General features: G+C 58.0%; 1 protein-coding gene across 6 annotated transcripts; it reads left to right on the forward strand.

Moving 5' to 3' along the window:
- Nucleotides 1-1609: 1609 nt before the first annotated feature.
- LOC149307556 (inositol hexakisphosphate and diphosphoinositol-pentakisphosphate kinase 1-like) lies at nt 1610-20128 on the forward strand. 6 transcript variants are annotated; one of them, XM_089539442.1, is made up of 29 exons: nt 1610-1973; nt 2225-2420; nt 2938-3028; nt 3597-3682; nt 4242-4396; nt 4768-4869; nt 4963-5124; nt 5554-5675; nt 5922-6023; nt 6586-6672; nt 6993-7068; nt 7345-7457; nt 7772-7857; nt 8482-8610; nt 9670-9791; nt 10025-10207; nt 10823-10964; nt 11457-11680; nt 11843-11970; nt 12990-13104; nt 13935-14042; nt 14134-14250; nt 15002-15169; nt 15378-15465; nt 16048-16170; nt 17433-17495; nt 17760-17897; nt 18592-18717; nt 18952-20128. In XM_089539442.1, exons 1-29 carry the CDS (start codon nt 1800-1802, stop codon nt 19428-19430), a joined length of 4005 nt encoding a protein of 1334 aa, XP_089395568.1. In that variant the 5' UTR covers nt 1610-1799; the 3' UTR covers nt 19431-20128. The 6 variants fall into 6 exon arrangements, with proteins under 6 accessions (XP_089395568.1, XP_089395569.1, XP_089395572.1 ...); XM_089539443.1 differs by having other exon boundaries at nt 1612-1973; nt 5557-5675; XM_089539446.1 differs by lacking the exon at nt 1610-1973 and having other exon boundaries at nt 2330-2420; nt 4223-4396.
- The last annotated feature ends 651 nt before the right edge of the window (nt 20129-20779 follow it).

Raw genomic sequence — 20779 nt, forward strand, 5'->3', positions numbered from 1 at the left:
CAGGCAGCAGCAGCGGCGCCCACCGATCCCTTCCCCGGCCTCCGCCCGGCCCTTCAGCCCGGTCCAGGTGACCCTCCGCAGCGCCCGGCCTGAGCCGCTTCCCGAGCCGCAGCAGGGGCCCAGAGCCCAGGACCCCGGCGCCGGCGCCGCCCGAGGGGGGCTGGGGAGGCTGGGCGCTGAAGGGCGGGAGCGGGCCTTGGCGGGTGGGGCGGCTGGGAGCGGTCCCTGCGGAGGAGGACTTTGCCCCGGAAGGAGGAGGCAGAAGGCCGGGCGGGGCAGGGGCCGGTCGGGCCGGTTTCTCTGGGGAGGGGCGCCTGCCTGGGAATGATGCCAGCCTTGCGCCGCCACTTCCCCGGGAAGCAGAGGAGGAGGAGGAGGAGGAGGAGGAGGACGCGGGGCTGCCTCCTCCTCGCACGGGGCTCCGGCCAGAGAGCGAGAGCAGGCAGCCCCTTTTGCCCCCGCCCAGGGCCGCATCCGGAGGAGGGCGCGAAGGGGCCGGGGACCCATGGCAGCCGAGGCCGAGAGAGAGCCCGAAGGCCGGGGGGCGAGGAAGGGGAAGAAGAGCAGCCCCCAGAGGCTCCCCAGTCCCCGGGGCCTCCCTCTTCGGCAGCAGTCAAGGAAACCTTGGCTCCACCTGCCCCGCTCTTCTGCAGAAGTCCCTCCGAGCGGCTGACGCAGATGCCTCTCTGGAGCCCCCGGAGCCAAGGCGGGGAGGCCGCCAGCGAGAGCGGGAGAGGCCCGGCGTCGGCCCCGCCGACTCCCCCGGAGACCCTCCACTCCCGACCCACCGCCAAAGGAACGCACAAGCGTCCTTGACCCGCCGCTTCCTGCCGCCTGAGCAGTGTCTCAGCGGTTTCAAGCGTAAGCTCATTGCCCCATCATCACCCCGGACTCCTTTCAGCCTCCTCCCCGGAAGGATGCCGCCGGAGTGGCGCCGGAGCCCTTTCGCCGGCCCTGAACTCGCAGCAGCCTTGTGCCTTTGAGCAGCACTGAGCCCCTGCGCCACCCACCGGGGCTCCTCCCTCAGGGCGCCTGCCGCCGGGGGCCAGGAGGAGCCCGGAGCCCCTGGAAGGGCCCTTGGCCTCGGCGGGGCAGCGGATGCCCGGGGGCGAGGGGCTGCTGCTGCCTGGGGCCGGGGCTGGGCGGAGGGGAGCCCCGGCCCAGTTCGGACTGCAGGCCCGAGCGGGCGCAGAGCCCGAGGCTCTCCCTGGGAGGCAAGGAGCCACGAAGGGACGGGGCAGAGGCTGAGCCACGGTCCGCCAAGCTCTCCCAGAATCCTCCGGGCCGCTGCCGCCCGGGGGATGCTGGGAGCTCGGCGGCAGAGAGGGCGCCCTCTAGCGCCCAGAGAGCGGAGCGGAGCGGAGCAGCCGCACTTCTCTCCTCGGCCGCACGGGGTCGCTGTGGGCGGCGCCGCGCAAGAGCCGCCTGCCCTCGGCGCGCCCCGCCCATTGGCCCGCGCCCCGAGTAAGCACGCCGCCATTGGCCAGAGCCTTCCACGTGCCTCCGCCGGAGGGAAGCAGGTGGGCGGGGCCTCCCCAGGTCCCTGTCTCGTCTCTTTCCCGGGAACCGGAAGCGGCGGCGGCGGCGGCGGCGGCGGAAGTCGTGTGTGGCCTCGGCCCTCCCTCCCTCCCTCCTTTCGGGGCAGGGAGCCCTCTTCCCGTCCGCCTCCGGCCCCCTTCGCTTCCGGGTCTCCCGGCGGCCCCTGCCTGCCTTCGCCCCCGGAAGCCCCGTAGCGGGAGGCGGCCCTCTCCGCCAACGGGGCCCCTTCCAGGGCGGGATGGTCGGGGCCCCGGCCGGGCATGTCCTCCTGGGCGGGCGGCTGCCCTGAGGGCCACGGCGGGGGCGAGGCGAAGGCGGCTGCCCGGTTCTTCGTGGGCGCCCGAGATGAGGAGGCGCAGCGCCGGGGAGCAGCGATGAAGATGGAGGATGAGCTCGACTTCTTCGAGGACGACGAGGCCGAGGACGAGGAGTCGGTGAGGAGGAGCCCCGGGGGAGGGACTCTGGTGGGGACTCTGCTGGGAAGGGCAGCCCAGGGACCTAGCCAGGGTTTCGGGGAGGGCTTCTCCTGGGTCTGGGGCGGCAACAGCATTCCTGGTCTCTAACGGAGCCCCCGGAGCCCCCCGGGAGGCCCCTGTGTCTCTTGGCGGGAAGGCGGGGGCAGGGAGGGCCGGGGCAGGCCTGGCCCTTGCCCTAGATGGACGCCGGCTGGCCTCTCCCTCCTCAGCCTCCGGAGCGGCAGATCGTGGTGGGCATCTGTGCCATGACCAAAAAGTCCAAGTCCAAGCCCATGACGCAGATCCTGGAGCGGCTCTGCAGGTTCGACTTCATCGCGGTGGTCATCATGGGGGAAGACGTCATCCTGAACGAACCGGTGGAGAACTGGCCGCCCTGCGACTGCCTCATCTCCTTCCATTCCAAAGGTGGGTGAGGGTGGCATGGGGCTCCCCTGCCTGCCTTGCCCTGCCATGGCCTCATCTCCTTCCATTCCAAAGGTGGGTGAGGGTGGCATGGGACTCCCCTGCCTGCCTTGCCCTGCCATGGCCTCATCTCCTTCCATTCCAAAGGTGGGTGAGGGTGGCACGGGGCTCCCCTGCCTGCCTTGCCCTGCCATGGCCTCATCTCCTTCCATTCCAAAGGTGGGTGAGGGTGGCACGGGGCTCCCCTGCCTGCCTTGCCCTGCCATGGCCTCATCTCCTTCCATTCCAAAGGTGGGTGAGGGTGGCACGGGGCTCCCCTGCCTGCCTTGCCCTGCCATGGCCTCATCTCCTTCCATTCCAAAGGTGGGTGAGGGTGGCACAGGGCTCCCCTGCCTGCCTTGCCCTGCCATGGCCTCATCTCTTTCCATCCCAAAGGTGGGTGAGGGTGGCACGGGGCTCCCCTGCCTGCCTTCTGCCTCCTCTCCTTGCTGGCTTGCGCCTGAGGGCATCTCCTTTTCAGGGTTCCCGCTGGACAAGGCCGTGGCTTATGCCAAGTTGCGGAGCCCTTTCCTTATCAACGACCTCGACATGCAGTACTTCATCCAGGACAGGTGAGGCTGAGGCAGAGGCCAGGGATGGGGCGCGGGGAGATTGCCTGGTGGGCAGCGTGGCTGGACCCACGGAAGAGGAGGAGAGAGAGGCCTCTCAGACCAGGTGTCTTGGTTTGCGGGGAGGCCGCATTCAAAAACTGAGGCATATTTGGCCTTCTAGTCCTCATGGCCATAGAGCTTTTGGCTTCTGAGAAGAAACCTAGACGCTGGAGATGTGAGGGAGGGCAGGGCAGACACACAGTGGGCCTGTTGGCTTAAAGACCAATCTCAGGGTTGGGTTGCTGCAACTCCTGACTACGACTCAGTGAGCTTCTCTTGAACCTCAGATGCTCCTTCACAGGATGTCAGGTGTGATGCTTGTGGACGGTTCCTCCAGAGACCAGGCTGGCCATTGGCATGGGGCGGCTGCGGTCACCCTGCTGGCCTCTCCTGGCAATCATTTGCTGGAGGGTTTCAATGCAGGGTTTCAGAGAAGCCCAATGTGCTATGGGGGGGGGGGGGGGAGGGTGCTTCTGTTTAGGCCCAGAGGAAAGGCAGTACTTTGCTCTTTGCTCCATGTCCCCTGCAGGCGGGAGGTCTATCGGATCCTGCAGGAAGAGGGGATTGACCTGCCCTGCTACGCGGTGCTCAACCGGGACCCTGATAAGCCAGAGGGTGAGTCGCCTGTGGGTAGGGCCTGAGCAGCCGCTTTGGACCCTATGGCTTGGCTCCACTGTGGCAGCAGTCCCCTTCTTTGCTAGAGAGGCAGCTGCTTTTGGGGCCCTTGAGTTCCACCTAGCAGATGGCCCCTGCCCACTGGCGAAACACACTGGAAGGACTCCCCAAGGACCAGAGTTGCTGGGACATTGGCAAGGCAACTGAAGGAGGTTCTTGCCTCTGGAAGGGAGCCTGTGGGCACATGCCAAGTGGCTGATTCCTCCTCCCAGTCCAGTAGCCTGTCTCTCTTGGTCATATCCGTTTTACCTTTTAGCCTAGCTTTTCTCCCAGAGCTGCAAGGCAGCATCCTCACATCACTCCGGCCCAACCCAGTTTGGGCTGAGCTTGTGCAGTGAATCTTAGCTGGGTGGCACTCTGAACCTGGCTCTCCCCAGTGCTGTAGCCCAGCAGCTAGAGGTGGAATCCCAGCGAAGGGCCCTGTGGGGCGCAAACCAAGGAAGCGGGGCGGCTGTCTGTCTCCTCCTCTCCAACGGACAGAACTGTGCCTTGGCTGCAGAATGCAACCTGGTGGAGGGGGAGGATCATGTGGAGGTGAACGGGGCTGTTTTCCCCAAGCCCTTCGTGGAGAAGCCTGTCAGTGCCGAGGATCACAACGTCTACATCTACTATCCTACCTCGGCGGGTGGGGGCAGCCAGCGCCTTTTCCGCAAGGTGAGGGGGGAAGGCGGGGAGAGTCACGTTTTTTAAGATGGCCGGGAAGTGTAGAATGGGATCCCTTGATGGCGGAGGTGGCTGTGGGAGCTGGAACTGAACATGCATGGACAAGTTTGCCAGCAGCTCTGGGCTCTTTCCACTTGTTAGCATGTGCACCTGCTTCTATGAGCTCTCTGGTGTCTTCATCCCATATTTCTGTGTAATTTGACTGCCTGGGTTTTGAGGACTTATGGAGCTCAGGATGCCTTATTATGGAGTTCTCCTCATTCAGGGAACTGCTTCTTGGTCCTGTTTCTGGGCCACAATGCCATCCTGCTGGCATCCCAGCCTGGCGTCCTCTCCCTGAGGTCCTTCTCCACTTCTTCCAGATTGGGAGTCGGAGCAGCGTTTACTCCCCAGAGAGCAGTGTGCGGAAAACAGGCTCCTACATTTATGAGGAATTCATGCCAACAGATGGGACAGATGTCAAGGTGAGGCAGGGGGCTGGTGTGTGCGGCTGGTGGGGCTGAAGCCCTTTGGGCAGCTCTGGGAGGGGGTCAGTACTTGGGATTTTTGTGCCGTAGGTATACACGGTGGGGCCTGACTATGCACATGCGGAAGCCCGGAAGTCCCCTGCGCTGGACGGGAAGGTGGAGCGGGATAGTGAAGGAAAAGAGATTCGCTACCCAGTGATGCTGACGGCCATTGAGAAGCTGGTGGCCCGAAAGGTCTGTGTGGCTTTCAAGGTATGTGCTCCCGGTCTCTCTCTTAGTCCTACAGTCTCCTGGATTTCTTCCTGAGTTCAGCTGCTCATGTCACTGAGGCCTGGGAAAGCTTGCTGTGGCACAGACTGGGCTGCTGGGGAGGAATGGGATGCCGAACTGACCTCCCTGCAAAGAGGGTGTGAGGGTTTCCTCACCCAAGTCTGAAGTGCTGCCTGACAGCCTTTCTTCCTCCTGCTTGTTGTTGCTGCTGCCAGCGCCAGGGCCCTCTGGGGCTCTCCCTGTGTGAGAGAGAAGTCTTTGCTTTCACCATCCTTTCCTTCCCATGCATTCTCGTTCCTTTTTGGAGCCATCCAGACAGGGTCAGGGTCTTGGGGAGCACAGCAGGCATAGAGGAACCAATTCTGCCCCTGATCGGTTGCTGCTTGACTCTCCTTTGCCTCCCCCCAACAGCAGACGGTGTGTGGCTTCGACCTCCTGAGGGCTAATGGCCACTCCTTTGTTTGTGATGTCAACGGCTTCAGTTTTGTGAAGAACTCCATGAAGTATTATGATGACTGCGCCAAGATCCTGGGGTACATCTGTGTATCCCTTTTTTCAGTCCTAGCATACTGAAGGATGTCATCCCCTCATGCCAGGAAACTGCCTGGCCAGTGTGAAGCCTTACTGCTGGAAGGGGAGAGGGGCCTTGGCTGGCCAGTCAGCCCTCAACTCCCCGGTACCCTACAGACTGGCCGCTGCTCTGCTGAGCTTCCCTTGGCTGCAGATGTGGGAGAGGGGCTTCTCACACAGTCATGGGGTCTTTCCTCTTTCATGGCCAGGAACATCATCATGCGTGAGATGGCCCCCCAGTTCCAGATTCCTTGGTCTATCCCCACGGAGGCTGAAGACATCCCCATTGTTCCCACTACATCAGGGACCATGTGAGTGGCAGCAGCCGCCTCCCCCTGCCCCTGCATGCCTTAGGAGCTGCCCTCTCCCTCCGCTTGAGGAAGACATGGCTGCAAGAGTGTCCATTGGGAAGGTATGGAGAGCATCTTCTTTGGTTGGACTCCATGCAGACCATGCTTCCTTTTGACTCTGCTAGAGAAGGGAGAGAAGGAACTTTGCTGATCAGCCGATTGTTTGACTCACAGGCCTCCATTTTAATGGGGGGGAACACCTCTTGCAGTGTAAGAGATGGTGGTTTGGGGGGTGGCCCAGTCACCAGGCTCTGCCTTGCCACCCACATTGGGGACTCTGGGTTCCAGGCCTCATCCAGGACGGTATAGCCATGCATCAAACCTGTGCAGCCTTCAGGGTGTGAAAAATCCCACCTTGCACAGGCTGGTCCCCTTCGCTGGCCTACCTTCCTCCTGATTGGTCCTGTCTGGATTCAACTTTGGTTTAGCTGCCTTGGGCCCATGCTCTGTGGACCAAGATGCCCTCCTAGCCAGAGAGAATTTCTCAGGTGTGGATGGGATCCCTTCTTCCTCCCCTCCTCAGGATGGAGCTGCGGTGTGTGATTGCGGTGATACGACATGGGGATCGCACTCCCAAGCAGAAAATGAAGATGGAGGTCAAACACCCAAGGTAAAGGAAGGTCAGGACGGGTAGTGGGGCATCCCTCTTTGTTCAAAGAAGGTCTTGGATTCCTTTCCCTCGGGCCTAAACTCCCATCCACTGAGCCACACAGATATATTTTTGCCCCACACCCACTCAATGGCACCAGATTCAGCAGCATTTCCCCAACTTCTCCTGGCCAAGGGCGCACAGAGGAGATAGTAGTGCCCTAGTGGTGCCCTAATGGTGCGAGCCTCTGCTTAAGCTTTGACAGCAGGGTTCAGCAGGGTGTGTGTGTGTGTAAACTAATCTGGGCTAGTCCCTGTTCATGTGGGTCTTACTGCTTCCAGGTTCTTTACGTTATTTGAAAAGTATGAGGGCTACAAGACTGGAAAGCTGAAACTGAAGAAGCCAGAGCAGCTCCAGGTGAGGGAGAGCAGGGGACCCAGGTCCAGATGAGGCCACCTTCCCCTGGCTCTGCACTCAGGAAGGGTGTGTGTGTGTGTGTGTGTGTGTGTGTGTAAAAGAGAGAGAGAGAGTCAGAGTTTCTTGTCTATGGGAATTCAAGGGAAGCCTGTGATGGCAAAAAAAGCCCCTTGCTCACAAGAGGAACTGGAGGGAGGACAATGTTGCTTCCCAGTGGATGTCCAGGGAACCCAGGGCCAAGCTGCTTGCCACCATGTAGCCCTTTCTCCCTGCCAGGAGGTGCTGGACATTGCCCGCTTGCTGGTGTTGGAGCAGGGAGCACCTGGTGGCTTCGAGGTGGTGGATCAGCAGAAGACCAAGCTGGAGCAGCTGAAGACTGTTCTGGAGATGTGAGGGAAGAGGGGAACCAGGAAGCTGGACTCATTCCCCAACCCTACTAGCCATTTCCCCAGGAAAACTCTGTGATGGCGGGGTGATCTAGAAGTGGAAAGCTCCTTTCCTTTGCCTGGCAGACCTGGGCTTTCCCAAGGGCCAGGCCCTCCACAGTGCAGAAGCCTGGCATGTCAGCATGTGCCCTGGCTCTCAGGAGGGAGGCGAGAGCAGAATTGGCTTTCTCCACTTTGGGAGAAAGTGGTTTGGCTGCTGTGAGGGTGGGGATGTTCTTCCAGACAGAGAGTGATGCCAGGTTCCCCCCGCCCGACAGGTACGGACACTTCTCTGGCATCAACCGCAAGGTGCAGCTGACTTACTTGCCTAGCGGCCAGCTCAAGGCATCCAGTGAAGAGGAAGGCAGGTATCTGGCTCCCCTTGTGAGGGCTGGAAAGTGGGTGAAGGGACTGGGGGAGACCGGGAGCCTCTGCAGGAAGCTCTGGGCTGGCAGCTCTGTAGACAGTAGTGGTGCAAATCATGAGCTGGGGATTCCCCAGTTAAAATTGCAGGTCCACAGCAGCACGTTGGCAAAATTGAGATGGCTGCCCCTGTTCCTCTCATTTACCTGAAGAGTAATCAGACCATGGCTGGGGAAGTACTTGGAGTCAGCAGGCAGCGTAGTTTTATGGTTTGGGCATGGGACTACGGCTCTGGAGATCAGGTTTTGATCCCCTCTCAGCCATGGTAGCCACTGGGCAATCTTGGGCAAGTCACACATTCTCAGACCAGACTACTCTGTGATAGGTTTGCCTTAGGGTTGCCATAAGTCAGAAATGATTTGAAGGTGCATAACAAAACAGCAACAAATTATGGGCAAAGGTGGTTGTTGGTTGTGGCTTTGCTTCCCTCTGGCCTGTTTTGCAGTAACTGAGGCTGGTGTGTCCACCCTTCTGCCCCATTCCCTGCCTCACCCTGGGGGCGGCCAAATTGAGCAGTTCCCTGCTTGGCACGGAGGTGACGCTGCCTCCTTTCTGTCCACTCCAGATGCCCACAAAGACCCCTCCCCATCGCTGCTGCTGGTGCTGAAGTGGGGGGGTGAGCTGACTCCGGCCGGGAGAGTCCAAGCGGAGGAGCTGGGGCGGGCCTTCCGCTGCATGTACCCAGGGGGCCAAGGTGAGAATGGGGCGGAGGGAGGGACCAGGGGACCCTTTGGCCCCAGGGGTGACAGGACTTCTCTTCCCTGCAGTCCACTCACCCTCCCAGCACAAGTGTTCACCCCACTCCGCATGCCATGGGGGTGCTTGTGTGTTGGAGAGAAGGCAAAATGCAACCAAATATCCAGCAATCTTTCTGGGCCTGTCGAAGGCATTTACTTGGCTTGGTCCAGTTGGGGGCCGCCTGATTTTATTATTTATGTATGGTATTTATACCCTGCCTTTCAGCCCTAAAGGCTATCACAGCGGCTTACAATGATTATTTTTAATTAGACGGTTCCCTGCCCTCAAAAGACATGACACGAAAGGAGAAAGGAATGATAGTGGGAAAGTGGTTCTTCCCTCCCTCTGAGGCCTGGACCAAGGCAGATTGACTGGAGGGAGGGCTCTTCTTCTTCAGGCTAGCCCTGGTGGAGCTGGACCTGCCTGTTCACTCCTTCACAAGCCGTCTTTGTTGGCGTCTGTGTCACTCTTTTTGGAGCCCCCCCATCAAAGTATTTCCAAGTGAAAGGAGAAGCGAGGCACCCCCAGGGCTGAGAGGAGCGCCTGGTGGTGTGCAGGGATTTACCCAGGACCCGGGTCTTAATTTCCTCATGCCATTTGGGCCGAAAAGTTCCAGAGTGGCGACTGCCCATGGAACAGAGCAGAAGAAGAGGAAAGCCTCACAGAATGCCCTACAGGCCTCCTGTCCCCCTGCATGGCTTGGGCAGGGAGGGCAGTAGGGCATTCTGTGAGGCTTTCCTCTTCTTCTGCTCTGTCCCATGGGCAGTCGCCACTCTGGAACTTCTTGGCCCAAATGGTATGAGGAAATTTAGACTATCTCATGAAAATAGTTGGGTTGCCTAGAGGCGTTGGCCAAATACTGAGAGTTGTGGTAGCATTTCTAACCCAAGATAGACTCAGGATTGGGCCCTCCCCCAGCGTGCTTCTCTTTTCTCCAGCCTGAAGTCTCTGTTTGGGTGGGAAACTGGCAGGGGACCATGGGCACTGAGGTCCTCTCCTCCTGTTCTGGGCCCAGGGGACTATGCTGGCTTCCCTGGGTGTGGCCTCCTTCGCCTGCACAGCACATACCGCCACGACCTTAAGATCTATGCATCCGATGAGGGCCGAGTCCAGATGACGGCTGCCGCCTTTGCAAAGGTGCCTCCTTGGTCCCCTTTTCCCTTTGGGGTGTATTTTGGGAGGGAGGGGCAGGAGCTTCTTGCCAGAGGGGCTGCAGAGTCCTCTTGGGCCACTCTGGTGTGGAGGTCCATTGTGCCCGGAACCTCCTATGCGCTGCCAGGGTGCCTGTGTGTGTGTGGCCCCCGTCCCTCTCCTCTCCACAGGTCCAGATCCAGGCCAGCCATTGTAAAGCCAGGCTGCTTTTCCTGCAGGGTCTCCTAGCGCTAGAGGGGGAGTTGACCCCCATTCTGGTGCAAATGGTGAAGAGCGCCAACATGAATGGCCTCCTAGACAGCGACAGCGACTCCCTCAGCAGCTGCCAACACCGGGTGAAGGCCAGGCTCCGGGAGATTATGCAGAAGGATGCTGCCTTCAGTGAGGAGGACTATGAGAAGGTGATGGTTCAGGGATTGGGGCTATCTTGCCTATATTTTGTTAGAACACATGGCAAAACAAAAATCTTTCTCAAGGCGGTTGGAAATCCAGTGAGAAAACTAGGAATATGTGTTGCAAGCTACCATTAAATAAATAGGTAGCATAGATCAGTGTGGGCCAGCGCAAAAGTAATGATAAATGGCCCCTGAAGCGAGAGCCTGGAGAAGACTACTAGCTTCAGTCTCTGCCTAGTAAAGACTGAGGTTTGCAGATCCTTCACTCCCATTCAAAATTTGTCACTGAGCGAGAACGTGTCCAGAGGTAGCTGTGTTGGCCATTCAGCAAAATACAACAAAATCCACAGAACAGTGATGCCTGTGTTGACCACCTAAAATGCATAATGCAAGCTTTCAAAGACCACCCAAACAGACAACAGAAATAACATCCAAGATAAAATGTAGGTATGTGACTTAACATTGTGACTTTTCCACTCCAGTATGACTTTTAACATTTTTGCCTGATGAAGAAGCAAATAAAGTTTCAAAAGTCTGCATGATACATTTTGTGCATGAATTTTGGAGCTGCACATGGGGCACACAAGCATGAATTGACTCTTTCCTCTGGTCTCTTTTCAGTTGGCACCAACGGGTAGCACTTCACTCATCAAATCTATGGGCATCATCCAGAATCCTGTGGCAATCTGTGACCGGGTCTTTGAGTTGATTGAGAGCCTCACGTCCCAGATCCAGAAGCGAATGGAGGACCCCAAGTCTGCAGGTGGGGAGAAGAATCTCTCCACTGAGCCGGACGGTGGGCATGAGAAGGGAGGGATTGAGGGAGGAAGGGAGGGGACGGGTGGCCTTCTTGTGTTGGTGCCCTCCAGTAGTAGTGGGGGCAGGTCTCCCATTGGCAGGGTTGGCTTTGTCTTCTACTAGAACCCCATGGCCCACCAACTGATGCTGATGACAAATCGGCAGTAATGGTGCCTAGGCATACCCACAGCTGGAGAACTGTGTGCCAGAGGGCATGCTCAGCCCAGGCAACTCTTTTTGAGTCAGTGCCACTCTGTGCCTTCCTTTGCCTCTTTCAAGCTTTCTTCTTTGCAGAAGCCTAACTAGAAGGGGGTGGGGAGCTGTAGGCAAAGGGCTTGCTGGCTGCTGCGAACTGCCAACTAAAGCCCAGTGGCATTTGTGGCATGGGTTCCTCTGCTTGTGCAGCAAGTCTGATGGGCGGGGAGAATGGCTGTGGGTCTCACTGCTGCTCCTGTAGATCTGCAGCTTTACCACAGCGAGACACTGGAGCTGATGCTTCAGCGCTGGAGGAAGCTGGAGCAGGACTTCCGCCTGAAGAACCGGCGCTATGACATCAGCAAGATCCCTGACATCTACGACTGCGTCAAATATGATGTGCAGCACAACACGGCCCTGCAGCTGGAGGGCACCACGGAGCTTCTCCACCTCTCCAAGGCCCTGGCCGACGTTGTCATCCCACAGGTATATGTGGGCTGGGCCTTCGAGGCTTTTGTGTCCAGCACTTTCTGGGTGGCAGAGGAGGTGGTGGGATGGACCGGCGTCAGGGCCCCAGGCTTGGCACCACAGTGCCCTCCACACTTCGTGTCTTCCTCTACCACTCCCCCCCCCCTTTCTCCTTGGCAGGAATATGGCATTAGCAAGCAAGAGAAGTTAGAGATTGCCATTGGCTTCTGCCTGCCGCTCATCCGGAAGATCCAGCTGGACCTACAAAGAACCCATGAGGATGAATCAGTCAACAAACTGCATCCCCTGTAAGGACCACACAGAAAGCGACTCAGGTTGGGGTTGGTAATGTCTTGCAGGCAGGGCTGGCTTCACGATGGGGGACAGATGCTGTGCCTCCTTGTCCTACTCCTCTTCCACTGTGGCAGTTATCCACCAGGATCACTCCCTGTGTGGAACCTGAGAAACCTTCATTTGTGTTCCATCCCTTCCTCGTGTGACCCTCTTGCTCTGTCCTAAGAGAAGCCAGAGGACCAGACTGGATCGGCCTCTTCTCTGAGCCAGCATCCTGCTTGCTCCCATAGTGGCAAATCAGTTGCTCCCTGCGGGTAGGATTAAGATGGACTACTGCGCCCCAGGCTGACAGACAGGCACCGTGTTTCTCATCCCAGAGACGGACGTGTGTCCATCCTGACCAGCAGCCTTTGGTGGAGCTGATGGCCACGAATTGTCCTGCTTGTCTTCCAAGGAATGTCCCAAGGGATCCCCTCCCTCCTCTTCTGAGTGAGGCCTCCTTTCCCTGAGACCCAGCTGGCATCCTGGGGTGGGGCTGAAGTTATCACTGTCTCAAAGGTCTTGCCCACAGTCCCCTTGCTTCTCTCAGTGTTTCTGGGTTAAATTTCCCTTGGCTTCATGGAGACAGACATGTTCCTTGAGGGCTGGGAGATCACTGCACTGATCACACACTCCCCCGCCACATTCTACACATCCCACATGGGACCCTGCCCTGCCTTGTGCCTGAAAATGTCACTTCTTGTGCCTTTCCTGCCTGGAAGGTCCCCTTGCTACTTCATCCCAGTCTCAGGCTGTAGGTACCTTGGCTGGGGTATCCACCTTCCCACTTTGAATCTGGACTGGCTACTAAGGAGCCCTTTTTGGTTGCCAATGGAGCTAGAACTCTTGGCTCAGTGATAAAACCTGGTAGGAGAGTGACTGTTGGCTGGCTGGGCTGCTGGGTCACTGTTCTCCTCAACTGGATTAGCATCCTTTCCAGCCACCCAAACCCAGGGCTCAGTGGCTGCCATGAGTTTGACCTATCTGATTCCAGGTATTCCAGGGGCGTCCTATCTCCTGGGCGCCACGTCCGGACACGGTTGTACTTCACCAGTGAGAGTCACGTACATTCCCTGCTCAGCCTCTTCCGCTACGGGGGCCTCCTGGATGTAAGTGAGGCTGGTGGAGGACAGGGAGTGGGGTGGGCTTGAGCTGTGATGTGCACGCGCACCAAGGCATGGTCCCCCTGGCTCCACCCAGAGCCATTCTAGGATGCCTGGTGGCCTGTCTGCATTTGGCCCACTTCTGCTGGCGGCAGGGAGCATATGAAGCTCTTGGGAAAGCCTCCTGGCTGACTGGCTCCTCTGCTGGCTGCAGGCAAGCTTGGCTCTGCATTTTCCATCTCAGGGCAAGAGAGGGAGAGGAAGGAAGGAAGGTGTGTATGTGTGGTGGAGGCTTTTCTCATGGCCAGGGAAGAGGAGGCCCCATTTTGTTTGCTCCATGGCTGAGCTGTGTGGGCTCCTTTCCCACACAGTGCTTGCTTTTCCCACAGATGTGCCCTGGCAGGTTGTGAGGGGCTCAAATGGAGCCAAGATGGTTCTCCAAGGGAACCCCTGGGCCCAGGTGGGCTCTTCAGCCAAAGCTCAAAGAAGGGGTGGAAGAGTTTGCAGTCTGTTGATGAGCCACGATGTGGGGACTGCCCCTTGTGTGGGCTGGGTGATGCCAAGGGCATCCTGCAAATGGCAGGAGTGTTGGCCGAGGTGCACCTGTAGCCAGAGTGATCAGAGGCGTGTGGCCTTCTCAATCAGTGCTGGCCCTGAGGGAGGATGGCCCTGTCTGGCCAGTATTTCCCATCCCTGCCTTGGGCAAATGAGGAGCGATTGGAAAAATCCCTATGCATGGGGGCATTCTAGAACTAGAGTCCTGCACATGTGTGGTTCCTGGTGTTAGTTCTGTGCCCGTTTCACCCCCTTGCCAACGCCGCTCTTTTGTCTGCCAGGAGTCTAAAGATTCACAGTGGAAGAGGGCCATGGATTATCTCAGTGCCATTTCGGAGCTGAACTATATGACCCAGATTGTGGTGATGCTCTACGAGGACAATAACAAGGTGAGGCAGGGAGGGTGGGCACATGCAGAGTGCCCAGTGCCCAGTGCCCATGCCGGCCTTTGGGCTAGCAGGACCTTTGCTGTCTTGGCAGGACCCTTCGTCTGAGGAGAGGTTCCATGTGGAGCTGCACTTCAGCCCAGGGGTGAAGGGCTGTGAGGGGGACAGTAGCACTCCAGCCGGGTCCGGCTTCCGTCCAGCGTCAGCAGAGGTGAGTCCCATGACCGTGTGGGGAGGTGCCTCCTGATGCTCTCCCTCATGTCCTTCCCCATAGACACCCCTTGGAGCTGGGCATGAATGAGGAACAGCTGCTTTACCTTCTTCTTCCTTTGTGGGCACCACATGAATGTTCATCAATTGGGCCACTCTGACGTGGCGTTGAAAGTGTCACTGTTTTGTCCCAAGAGCAATGCTATGGACTTTGGGTGTAGTCATGCCTCTGGCTCCTAGGAACACAGACTGAACAAAAGACTTGTCCACAGCTTTCTTAAGTTTTCAAAAGCTTTACTGGTTATAAACACAAAAGTATGAAACTGATCTCCTTTTTCTCAATAGTGCTTCTTAAATACTTTGCTCTTTCTTCTTGGTGGGTTTTACCTTTCTTCTTCTGTGGACTTATCTTTGTCAAAGGAAAATACTCTCTCCAGATCTGACTTGGCTGAAATCTTACTACACAACAGAAACTAGCTAGAGGGAGACAGTATAAGACCCTGGGATTTCCCACAATCCTTTTCTTTCTTAAAGCTGTAGATCTCTATTTCCCCTCCTAAACTGATATATAGAAAGTCTAATATCAATCATCTCAACTAAATATATGTCTCAAGAGCATCAAAGATGCTCTGGAGGCATGACAGTCACCAAGCCTGTTTTGTGGCTTGTGGGTCCTCCTGCCCTCCTCCATCCTTAACCCCTTTGATGATCCTCCCCACCCCTGAATCTCCTTCCCTTCTACTTCGTTGCAGAAGGAGGTAAAGAAGCTGGAGCATGGGAATGGCCAGGAGGATGGGGCCGAGGCGAAGGGCACTGATGAGACAGACCATGTGCACCAGCTGGCCTCCCAGTCCCTGGAGCCTGTCTGCCTCCAACGAAGGTCCCCACTGATCCGCAACCGCAAGACTGGCTCCATGGAGGTACTGGAAAGGGCTGGAAGTTTGTTGGGGGTTGGGGGGGGGGGCAGGAGGCAGCTGTGAGTTGTGGCCCAGCAGTGGCTCCCAGCCTCCTTCAAGCATCCTGGGCCCTGGCTTGTCTGAGGAGGCTGCTGAGCCTCTCTGCTGGGCTAGGGCTGGGAGCAGAGTTTGCCAGGGTGGGTGATAGACTCCCAGGTGCTTCTCCTCCCAGGTGCTCTCAGAGTCGTCCTCCAAGGCTGGTGGATATCGCCTCTTCTCCTACTCCAGGCATTCCTCGGAAGTCAAGCAGAGGGGCTTGGGTAGGAGCCTTTTTCTCCTCAGCTTATCTGTGCCTCTGTCTGTCTGTCTGTCTGTCCGTCTGTCTGTCTGTCTGTCTGTCTGTCTCTGGGAGATTCTCCCGGGAGCTCCACTTTGTGGGGGTAGTGGGGGTTTTGAAGCTCAGTTTTCATCTGCCTGAGACCCCTTCCCTGAGCAGCAGTGAAGCCTTTCCAATCCATTTCTTCTCTCTCACTTTACCACCGATGGCTACCTAACTTGCTGTTGCCCAGAGGGATACTTTTAGCCTCCCAGGGGCTTCCAGCTTCCTTTGCAGACTCTGTGCTCCTGCATCCAGGCCTGGCAGCTCCTGACATTTGCCCAGCCCTGCCTCTTTCCCCCCACCTTGCCTGGTCAGAACACGCCTCGCCCTTTTTCCTGCCTGGAGCTGCCCAGGAGTCCTTCCTGGCTTCTTCCTTTGCCCCGTCTGGGGGAGGAGGAAGAGGTGCTTGCCTGTGCTCCTCTATCCATGCCACAGCCTTTTCTGCTAGCCCAGATGGCAAGAGCCATGAGGAACGGGGGTGCGTGGGAATGCTCAATACCGATGGCCTACCGGGTCTTTGCAGGGTCACAGTGCACGGGCCTCTTCAGCACTACTGTTCTCGGAGGCTCTTCCAGTGCCCCAAACCTGCAGGACTATGCCCGCAGCCATGGGAAGAAGTTTGGTTCCAGCTTCCTGTACAAAGACGGTAGGTGGGCATCCTAGGACTGAGCCATGGATCCACTTGCTCTGCTCCCACCTGCTTTAGCGCCCTGTGTACAGATGTGACAGATAGGAGGGAGCATGTCTTCACCAGAGTTTAGCATTGTTTTTCTTGTCCAGAGGTGGCTGTGCCCTCCAATCTTGAGGAGGGGAGGGAGGGAATCTGCTCAGGGAAGGTCAGGCAGAGCCTCAGGAGGCCACTCGCTGGCAAATGGCTCCTTCCCCTTTGCTCCTAATGCCTTGCGGTCCCCCATTGCCCTGGGAGCATGCGACTAATGGGCAGGGCATTGGCTGCCAAGCCCTGTCTCTCACCAGGAGGACAAAGCTGCCTGGCTTGAGTATCTGCCAAAGGACTTTGAGGGCTGAGATTGTGCCTCCTCCCGCATGTCACTCACACATGATGGAGTCTGGCTGTGTGCGTGCGCGGTTTCAGAGTTCATTTAACATTTATCCTGGTTGTTATTAAACTTCTTCATGAACATAAGGCAAAGACCAGGCTGTCAGAGAGGTGTCACAGTGATTGAAAAACTGAGACCATCTCAGGGATTTAAGGGTGAGAGAAGAGGGAAAGGGGAGTGAGGTGAGACAGCGACTGAGCTCTTGGGGGTCTTCTGCCCTTGGTGGGATGCAAAGGCTGGCAGCCCTCAGCGGACAGAAAAGGGGCAGAACTTGAAAAACTATAGTTTCCCAACAGCTTTATGTGCCTTACCCCTTTTCTGGGGTGTTTTGGGGCAGAAGGAGAGGAAGAATCTCCCCAGCACTGCTCTGCTGGCACCCTTAAGCCTTCAAGGGGCGTCTCAGCTCTGCCCTTGCCCCCCCCCATTGAAGGCTATGGGGTGCTAGCAGAGCAGTGCTGGGGAGATTCCCCCCCCCCCCCCCGGTTACACACAGAGACAGACACACACGGAGCACCTTGTCTATCCTCAGGAGGGAGTATGGAGAAGCAGACCAGCCCCACACCTCCTGTTTCCCTGACCTAGTATGAATTGTTTGGGAGTATTTGGCCAGGGGGTTATGTGAGGTGGGGGTTGCTGTTTCCATGTGGTATTATTTGATCCATCCTGGGAGAGAGAAATTCCTTCTGGAAATGAACCAAGGTGGTGGTGGTGGGGCTGGGCCCCTGCATGTGGCTGCCAGCACCTTGTGCCCACGGCTTCCCTTTCTTGGCAGCCTTTGGCGCATGGGGCAGGGAGCCTCTAGGGAGGGCCGGGGCCCCACTGAACCAGTGCTCTCTTCTTGTCTTCCCAGAGCTCTTGTCTATGCCAGCTGTAAAGCGGTTTTCTGTGTCATTTGCAAAGCATCCAACTAATGGTATGTTCGCTTCTTAATTTGACCTTCCCTGCCCCCTCTCCTTTGCCGTGTCTCTTTCCGTCCCTCGACCTTGTGTTTGCCTTCCCTGATTGTGAGGTGTGGGTCTTCCCATCGGGGCCTAGATGGCTTCTTTGGGATCTTATCGAGTTGGGCAACTGGTGCTTCTGCATGGCCTCTCTTGCAGAGTTGAGGGCCAGCTTTGGGGTTCCTGGCAGAGACATGGGGGGGTTGGACTCATATTGGGGGGCTGCTTTTTTCTTGCAGGCTTTGAAGGCTGCTCCATGGTGCCCAGCATCCATCCCTTGGAGACACTGCACAACTCGCTCTCCTTGCGCCAGGTGAATGATTTCTTGACCGCTCTTCTCCAGAGCTGCAGCAGTCACCACCAAGGAGCCCCCGCAGGTACCAGTGATGGGGAGGGCAGAGTTGTACTAAGATACGTTTTAATAAATGAAATAAAATGATTACCTGATGGTTTGGGCGGTTCCATGCAGAACTTTGCAGGCTGGAAAGGCACCTTGAACTTCATTTTGCCTTCTGACGTGGGCAAAACACATCCACCGGTGGATCCACCTCACAGTATGGCAGCCACTCCCTCCTTTCCCAAATGCAGCCCTCCCCCCATGGATGCCCCATCAGCCTGTTGCCAGCAGATGAGTGCTGGCGTCTAGGAGCCACTGGGCAATGCACCATCCCAAGGATTAGCATAGGCTTGGCCGGGGTGTGTCATAGATCAGGGCCTGGTATACCAAACAGCTGTGAGGAGATGCCATGGGTACAAGAAAGAAAGACTGGATGGCGGGCAGAGACTGTTGTGCTCTACAGCAGAGAGTGCACACTTTCATGTGCCACCACAACAACACCCCTCAAGGGACAGCTGGGAGCACCCAAGAACCCCCCCCCCCCCAATCCCAAAGCATATACTGTATGTGTGCCCTTCTCTCTGCCCAACGTTGGGTAAAATCCCCAAAACGTGCCCTCAGCTGATCAGAAGGATGGGAGGGGGGGTTACTAGCCCCTTCCTTTGTGTCTGTGGGCATCAGCGGATGCAGCCCCTGTGAGCCAACAGAGTAGCCTCTTTTCCTGTGTTCCACAGGTCTTTTTCATCCACTGGTGGAGGGCCAGGTGCACAGCGGCAGCAGCGGTGGCGATCATGGCTTCGTGCCGCAGCAAGTCTTGTCATCTCTGCCACTGCAACCCCACTCCGACAAGCCCCCGTGGTGTAAGTGGGCTTTAGGGCTTGGCTGGGGGTTTAAGGGCACAGGAGACGTGGGGCAGAAAAGAGTCTGGCATGCTTAGAAGGCTGCAGTCCTTGGCAGGCTCTGGTGTTGTCTCCTTGGCCACAGGAGAGGAAGTGGGTCTCTGCTAGCTGGCCGAGGGGAGGGGGCACAAGGCAAGACCCGGCCGGCTGGGACCCTTGTGCCTGGGGCCCTGACTTTTCGTGTTCTCCCTGCAGGCAGCAGTGGCCCTTCCAGCACCGTCTCCAGTGCTGGCCCCTCGTCACCCACCTTGCTGGACAGCTGCCCTCGCTTCGGCCTCCCAGAGAAGACACCTCTGGGCCTCCAGACCACCAGGGAGAGGCCCTGCAAGCCACTGCCCAGCCAGGAGGAGCTGGCAGCCGAAGAACCAGCCCCATCATCAGGCAGCAGTGGGGCTGAGAGGGAGGGAGGACTGGGGGAGCAGTGCATAGGAGCAATGGCTGGGGAGGAGCCTGTTGAGGGACCTCCATTGGCAGTGCCACAGGGGGAGGAAGGGGAGAGCATCCCGTTGTGTTTGGGCCAGGGCCAGGGGGAGGCATCACTGGTGGTTGACATGGCGGGCACCAATTGTGATGGAGCATGGCTGCCAGCAGGGCCGGGGCTGGAAGAGCCAGGGGCCTCTGGGGAGGAGGCTGGGACAGGGCCTCACTTGCCTCCCGGCAGTGCCAGCCCATAGGAGGGGTGTTGGCTGAGGTGGGCGGGGGGGGGGGGCGACAGCAGTGCCAAGCCCCAACTGGCGATGCAGAGGACTCTGCCACCAGTCCCCTGGCTCTGCCCTGCTCCAGCTCTTAGGTGTTGCCCATCAGGGATGTGCTGTGCACCCCCCAAGCAGCCAGCCAAAGGCTGTGAGACAGAGTTGCCCCCCCATGCCCTTGGCCACTCAGGCAGTACCTGCTGCGGCTTCTGCCTGAGCCCCACGGGCAATGCCCAGCCCCAAACCACGTTCCCCATACCTGTCCCCCAGCAGTTCCTGCTGCTCTGGATAGGAGAGGGCCTTGAAGCAACACTCCATGATGGTGGGCCAGGTGGGAGTGCGCCCCTCGGCTTGGGTGTGTGCGTGCGCGCGGGCGGGAGACTGAGTGTGGCAGAGGGGCTCCACTGGCACTGAGCTGCTGTGAGGAATCAGGGTTTCTTAGACATGGGGATACAAAATGCCAAATGGTGTACAGTACAGAGCAAATATTTAATATATTGTGAAGTGTTCTCAGAGTCTGAGGGCCAGGGCTTCCTCTTCCCTCTTTTGGAGGGGTGGGCCTGAGGATGTGTCTGTCTGCCTGTCTGTCCTTATGAATTGTGAAACCCCTTCCTTGAGTCTTCCTCCTCTTCCTTGTGTTGCGTATTCTTCTTTGTGCAGTAAAATGCTGAGACACTGGAGGCCTGGCTGCACCTTTGCTCCTCATGGGGCGGTGGGGGGCGGAACTCGGGGGCACAGGGGAGGGGATCTTTTTGCTTTGCTCAGGGAGAGGCAGCAGATGAGCCCGCCCAGTTCTTCTGGCTAGGTAGTCTCCTCTGGGCCTTTAGTCCCTCTCCAGAGGTGAGCCAAGGATCCAAGCCAGGAGCCCTCTTGTGACTCTGGGCAGTGGAGTGGCTGCCTCAGCTGCCCTGCGCCTCTGCCAGGCATGTGGGGAATGGAGGGGGCAGGATATGTGGGAGGCCAGTGCTTCTAAATATGTCCATGCGTGACCTGGGGTCTGGGGCAGCCAATTCAGCGCCAAACTGGTCAAGGTGCTCCAATGCACTCTCCCCACTTGTGCATACGGACAACAACATGGCATGTGGGTGGCCGAGGGTGAAGCTGTGGACATTGGTGTGGTTCCTGGGTGAGGGGCAGGCTAGGGAACAGAAGCTTCTTCCCCTCAGGAGTGCCAGGGTGCCTCTGGCCATTGGTCAGTGATGTGGTAGGAGATCCCTCCCTACGGGAACATGTCTCCTCTTGCAGGATGGCCGGGACGGGGTCAGCTTCCAACCAATCTTCTCTTTACAGACCCGGGGGGGGGGGGGGAGGCGTCCGAGTGAGCAAGCGAA

This window comes from Sceloporus occidentalis, unplaced genomic scaffold, assembly GCF_023333645.1.
Source record: "Sceloporus occidentalis isolate IW3139 unplaced genomic scaffold, rSceOcc1.0.p SCAF_9, whole genome shotgun sequence".
Classification (NCBI taxonomy): Eukaryota; Metazoa; Chordata; class Lepidosauria; order Squamata; family Phrynosomatidae; genus Sceloporus; species Sceloporus occidentalis.